The following is a 6000-nucleotide window of genomic DNA, read 5'->3' on the forward strand; positions in this document are numbered from 1 at the left end:
TATATGACCTTTTCTTCTTAAAATAAGCCAAGGAATATCCTCCTTAAGTTTGTCTACTTACTTAGGAAACACCCTGTATAAATATACTGCCAGTCATTAATCGGAAATTACTTGGGAATATTAAAAAATAATGCGATTGTTATCGATAAGACAAAATTATACGCCGCGCGATGCTCTTGATTATTGTATAATATTAAATTACAAAAATATATCTTATTTATTGTCTAGCAATATTATTAACGATGAAAAGAATTTTTTAATTACGTTATTAAACGTAACTAAAAATAAAATCCTAATTCAACACTGAGTCGCATTTAACAGCGAAAGCTTTATCTGATCGATCGTTGACTCGTGCTACTTGAAATACATCCGATTTATCGTTGACTCGTATCACTACCTCGCTTTTCGGGCTGTGGCGGCATCTAAGGAGTACAAGGCAGAACTAGCCCGACCAATGAGAGGGCAGCACGAATACCGAGATGGAGAGCCTTGGGAGGAATCAGAGAACAAGAGAAGCTAATTGCTCGCGCTATAAGTCACACGTGCATTAATTAATCAGTTCTAGTCTGTATTAAATAAAGTCAGCATCTTTATATATTTTCACCTAAACCGAAGTGTTTTAATAGTTCCTCGTGCGTTAAAACTGCCTTAAATGTAGCATAACAATCAAATAAATAATACGCTCGCTACAGGGCAAAGCTAGTGGAGCTCGTAGCGGAATTTCTTGGAACTAATTTTGCAGGCGCGTTCGTAAGACGATGAGCGCCTGAAGCTATATGCAGAGAGAAACCTGAGAGCGGCCACCAGCCTCCTGACGTTTGGCGCCGCCTGACAAAGTGGACGTGAACTAGTTCGTTACGCTCGGTAATGATACAAGTGAGCATTTTCCAGAGGTACGGAAAGTACCATGAATAGCTGCAATTCGGCGCGAAGCGCCGTGGTCTAATGGCTAAGCGCGAGACTCGTATTTTGCCATCCGCGCAAGTTGAGTTCGAGACCGAGTTGTGATTTTTTTTTCGGATTTTTGTTTCTTTGTGGTTGCATTATATTTTTTTATTATGTAAATAATGATTTATTATGTTTTATTATATTTTGGAGGTATACGTATATAATGAGACATAAACATATACATTTAACATTTGTAAACTTTTTATTTATTTATACAGTTTGTATACTGTCGAGTGTTTATTTATTATAAAATTCTGACATAACTGTACAGTGTTGCGGATGGAAAATTTATATAAAAGCATTTATGTTTTTTATGCTTTTATATAAATTTTCATCCGCAACATTGTACAGTCATAGGCACAGAGGTTGTGACACTTTTTTTTAATAAGTCAGAATTTTATAATAAATAAACACTCGACAGTATACAAACTATATAAATAAATAAAAAGTTTACAAATGTTAAATGTATATGTTTATGTCTCATTATACATACACGTATACCTCCAAAATATAATAAAACATAATAAATCATTATTTACATAATAAAAAAATATAATGCAAACACAAAGAAACAAAAATCCGAAGAAAAAAAATTATCACAACTCGGTCTCGAACCCAACTTGCGCGGAGGGCAAAGTACGAGTCTCGCGCTTAGCCACTGGACCACGGCGCTTCGCGCCGAATCGTAGCTATTCATGGTACTTTCCGTACCGCTGGAAAATGCTCACTTTTAGATGTAAATTTCTCCGAAACCAAGGCTCATACACCCAAACCCTCGAACACGACATTAATATTTTTACCTTCCCCTTCGAACGCACTATGACTCGTTCGAAAGGAGAGTTTACATGGGAAAGCTTCCTTGTGAATAGTTTGGACACGAATCATGTATCATTACCGAGCGTAACGAAGTAGTTCACGCCCACTTTGTCAGGCGGCGCGTCAAACGTCAGGAAATGTGCCCGTGGAGGCTGGTGGCCGCTCTCAGGTTTCTCTCTGCTATATGATTCGTCTCGAATGTGAATGACGGGTTGCCGCTCTGCAGGCGCCGGCAATCGTTTACCGGGTTGCGAGTAACAGGCGCTTCGGTGAAAGGAATTTGTAATGGCATCTATCAAAATTCGTCGGAACTGTTTTCTAAGAACACACGACATACGCACGCAGCCTGTTCTCCCAGTTTAGTGTTGATTGGTTATCCGCTCGTGAAATGAGTACCCATTCGTGTTACGCGTTGCTGTATACGCTTCGGAGTAATAGTTGATTAAACATTTGTACGTACACGGCGTTCGATACGTCTGAAAAAGTTAACAGTATGGTGAATTTGGACGAGTACAGACAGCGTGTACGACAGATCAGAAAATACGCGATCGATCGTGATGTCTCCGAGGCGCAAGCGTCAGAGATATTTCAAACTTGTTTTCGGCAATTAGAGGCGAGGTACTCGAAAAAATCGAATAAGCTGTTGAGGATTGTTCCGCCGATCGTTTTGCTCGTCTTCGTCTCAACGGTATTTCTACAACTGCACGAGCAAAAATGGGTGAAGAGTGCATTTATCAGGATCTCACAGAATTCTATTTATCCTGCTTTGTACGTGTTGCGCAAAGTGGCGGTGCCCATTATCAGTTTATATCCCACGTTATCCGGTTTGTAAACAGGAAACGATTAATACCAATCAAATATTTTAACGTAGTAGCTTTTGATAGTATGACGAATGATGCTACGATGGTAGCAGAGAGGAAGAGTATTTTACAATACATATCTTGACATGTTTATTTCAGAATTGTACGATGAGTGGTGTCTGATAGAAAATCCATATTTCTACGTCGATGACATGGATTGCTGGCCCTGTACCGTGGTCCATTCCGTACCAGATTTGACTGGCCACAATATTAGTAGGTCATTCAACCTTGGCATACCATACACTAGAGCTGAGAATAATACAAAAGTCAAAATGAAGGATCTAGTAGAAACGTATCGGAGTAATCAGGACATCTTTGATCAGGATGCGAGAAGAATTTTTTCTAGCAATGAAACTTTTAAGTTAGTTTCCACACACAAGCAAATAGTTCAGGAAAACCTCGTAGTTTGTAACATACATTTTCTGCTTTGCATGTTCATGTAGAAGCATTCGCGACGTCATGAACAATCCATTGGACACGCATCCAACGGACTCGCGCATGACACGTATCATCTGGAGGGTGAATCGCATGAAGCCCAGCAGGATACTCCGTAAATTATTCCCGAGACCAGCCGAGACTCCGAATTGGTGGAGTCAAGGCACGGAGAAGTACATTTTTATCGACGAGTCGGGATCACTGCCTTATTCACTGGTAAGAAAAGCGTAGCGCGCACTGCGGCTCCTTTCAGTATGAAGACGGACTTGTACGTTTTCAGCCGAACTCCGAGTGCAGTAACATCATGATGCGATGCGCGGCTGGCGCGAGGTTAATAAAAATGGTACCGAGCTCGGAGTGCGTTCAACATTGCAAGTCGTCCACGATCTTACTGTCCGCTGGACATGCACGTAAGTACCAGGTTTCTCGACTAGGCAATCGAGTTTTCTTTTCGTCGTAATTAATTGGACGTGTTATTTTCTTTTTTTTATGTTTTGAAGTATGGTACAATTGGTGGTATTGGAGACCCGTGAGCTTGCCGGTGTACAACGCTACCGAACTCTTTATCGGTTACTTAGCTTCCTTTTGTTAGTACAAATTAGAATAACGAGAGATTATGCTCGATACACCAAAGCGATTTAGCGAGTAGTAAACGATAAATATTGTTTGATACAATTTACATAATGTTTTCCTGCATGTTCGTTTTTATTTCTTTCATCTCGAACATTGATATACACTCGCACTGTTAACACACACACACACACACACACACCGTGTCCCTTGTATATTCAAATTTCCAATGCAGTATTATTTTTCTGTTACAAAGATGCATGAAATAAAAAGTTTACCTGAATCTATCAACGGAATTATCCGAGATCATTTTCGTTCCGGCGTATGTAATATTGCCTAAAATATAAACACGTTTGTAACAGTCATAATAAAAGGAGTTGCAACGTTTGCCTTTTGTATGTTGTACCTTTTAAACAGCGTCCGCAATCTAGCTGAGGATATACACGCGTAAAAATAAATTATTGTGACAATAAATAAGTTATGCGCAAATTGTGCCCGTGGAAATTCGCATTACGCTTCATCTTCTCGTACAATCTATCTAAATGCAAAAAGAATTTCGCACGTGGCGCGAGAAAGAACAGACTTTGGCGGCTTTTTGTCTTTTTGGGTCTTACTCATAGTTCTCGCAGCTTCCTCAAACGTCCTAAGATGTTTATCTACAGGGTATTCACGGCGCCTCGCAGTCGGAAAGCTCCTCTCCTCGCGTGATCCGGGAATGTCGTCCTAAGGTGGCCCCCACTGTCGTTTACTCGAACTTCTGCTTGAGCTTCTGCTTGTAGAGCACAGGTACCAGGGAGAGCAGCGCGAATATGCACAGTGCGACTACACTGTACCACGACCACGCGTCACTCGACGACGTGAGCTTGTGCAACGTCTGACCCGCCTGTATGGCGACGAAGGACGGGGGCGCGACGCCGAAGAAAGTGCCGACGGCGAACGGCACTATCGGCACGCCGATCACTGGACTGGCCAAATTGATGAACCAGTTTGGCAGAATCGGTGTAATTCGGAGGAACAGCATGTAGCACAGTAAATTGTCGCGATGCTTGGTCACGATAACGGTCCATTCGTTCGCCTTCTCCGGGAAGAACTGGTACAGCAACCGCCTGCCCAGTAACGATGACAGCAAGTAGCACAGCGAGGCGCCTATCGCGCTGCACGCGCACACGAGTATCAGCGCGGTGTAGAACGGGAACAGGAACCCAGACAAGATCGAGAGAAAGATGGAGCCAGGGATGGCGAACGTTTGCAGGCTAACGTAACGATGTAAGGAACATGATGCAACGTGCGTGGCAATCGGTCGGAAGACGAGTAAAGAGTGCCAAAGGATACAAGATGTAAGTGATGAAGAGCCCAGCCAGCACTTGGAAATAGTACAGGTCCTTGTATCGTCCTAGTAATTTGCCTAGATCCTTGGCATCCTCTATATTGAACGGTAGTTTCATGTGCTGCTTCTCATCTCTGCAAAAGTGGACGTGAATTCCGGAGTAAACTTTATACGTGAGATACGACAAGTAGAATCATATTCAACAAACAGCTCTCCTTACTCGTCTAATTCTGGGAAGCTCGTGTACACGTAAAACAACGCAGTCAATGAGACCACAAAAATTAGCCCGAAGGTTAATACCGCTCTCCTTGTGGATAGTTCACCATCAACTCCCTTGAACGATGCTAGAAAGAGAAAACATTTTGAGATACGTTTCACTTCAAGATACATTTTAATTTTCAGTGATGCCTACAATTTCATTAATTTTTAATTAAATGGAATTATGTTTTACGAAAATGTATTTGATGGAGAAATTTTTTGAAAGAAGATACGTATCGAGACGTATTTTAGACATGCGTGGCATATAACGGCTTATATAAGTACGCTCTCGGAACGTCAGGTGAATCTACGAGTAATTCCGTTTGCTGAGTGCACGCAATGTGCATTTACCATGACATTTCGAAAGTGCGTCGCGCCATTTTCGACGTGTACACGCACTGGTATCTTCCGGTTTATCCGAACTTTTTTTATCGAATGTATTCGTCGAAATCTCCGCGAAAAATCGCGTCCCTTCCAGTTCCGTCTCACCTGGTCTCGTCTCGACCTGCGGTTTCATTTTTCGTCTTCTTCTTTTGCTCCCACGAAAGGATTCCCGATCGAATGCACTCTTGCTGCACCCCACCTTATTGCATATCGCGTGCATGCGACGACACGCGACTACTGACGTGCGCTACCACTGACGCGGTTGCGTCGCACCGAGTGTAAACGAGGCCGACGAGGGACGCTCGAAAAAAGCTTTAGGCTGTCACTGGCCGTTGCCACGCTTCGGAAATCAGCTGATAGCCTCGTGTTGATTCGGCATTGGCGGGGACTCTTTACGCAGAC

The 6000-nt window shown here is 42.5% G+C and overlaps 2 protein-coding genes across 2 annotated transcripts; one reads left to right on the plus strand and one right to left on the minus strand.

Moving 5' to 3' along the window:
* Positions 1 to 1930: 1930 nt before the first annotated feature.
* On the plus strand, positions 1931 to 4016 carry LOC105286665. Its single transcript, XM_011351763.3, has 5 exons — positions 1931 to 2588; positions 2724 to 2985; positions 3068 to 3275; positions 3340 to 3469; positions 3560 to 4016. Exons 1-5 carry the CDS (start codon positions 2258 to 2260, stop codon positions 3649 to 3651), a joined length of 1023 nt encoding a protein of 340 aa, XP_011350065.1. The 5' UTR covers positions 1931 to 2257; the 3' UTR covers positions 3652 to 4016.
* LOC105286666 (transmembrane protein 41 homolog) lies at positions 3751 to 6000 on the minus strand. The gene is made up of 4 exons (XM_011351764.3): positions 5704 to 6000; positions 5177 to 5300; positions 4962 to 5090; positions 3751 to 4882 (listed from the first exon to the last, which is right to left on the minus strand). The coding sequence occupies exons 1-4, from the start codon at positions 5816 to 5818 to the stop codon at positions 4375 to 4377; spliced, it is 876 nt and encodes a 291-aa protein (XP_011350066.1). The 5' UTR covers positions 5819 to 6000; the 3' UTR covers positions 3751 to 4374.

The sequence above is a fragment of the Ooceraea biroi genome, chromosome 10, assembly GCF_003672135.1.
Source record: "Ooceraea biroi isolate clonal line C1 chromosome 10, Obir_v5.4, whole genome shotgun sequence".
NCBI lineage: Eukaryota > Metazoa > Arthropoda > Insecta > Hymenoptera > Formicidae > Ooceraea > Ooceraea biroi.

Coding starts and splice junctions, on each gene's coding strand:
- LOC105286665 (XM_011351763.3), top strand. CDS start 2,258: ATGGTGAATTTGGACGAGTACAGACAGCGTGTACGACAGATCAGAAAA. Junction 2,986..3,067: donor TCTAGCAATGAAACTTTTAA/GTTAGTTTCCAC, acceptor ATGTTCATGTAG/AAGCATTCGCGACGTCATGA. Junction 3,470..3,559: donor ACTGTCCGCTGGACATGCAC/GTAAGTACCAGG, acceptor TATGTTTTGAAG/TATGGTACAATTGGTGGTAT.
- LOC105286666 (XM_011351764.3), bottom strand. CDS start 5,818: ATGCACGCGATATGCAATAAGGTGGGGTGCAGCAAGAGTGCATTCGAT. Junction 5,301..5,703: donor GCAGGTCGAGACGAGACCAG/GTGAGACGGAAC, acceptor TTCTCTTTCTAG/CATCGTTCAAGGGAGTTGAT. Junction 5,091..5,176: donor AGCTTCCCAGAATTAGACGA/GTAAGGAGAGCT, acceptor CCACTTTTGCAG/AGATGAGAAGCAGCACATGA.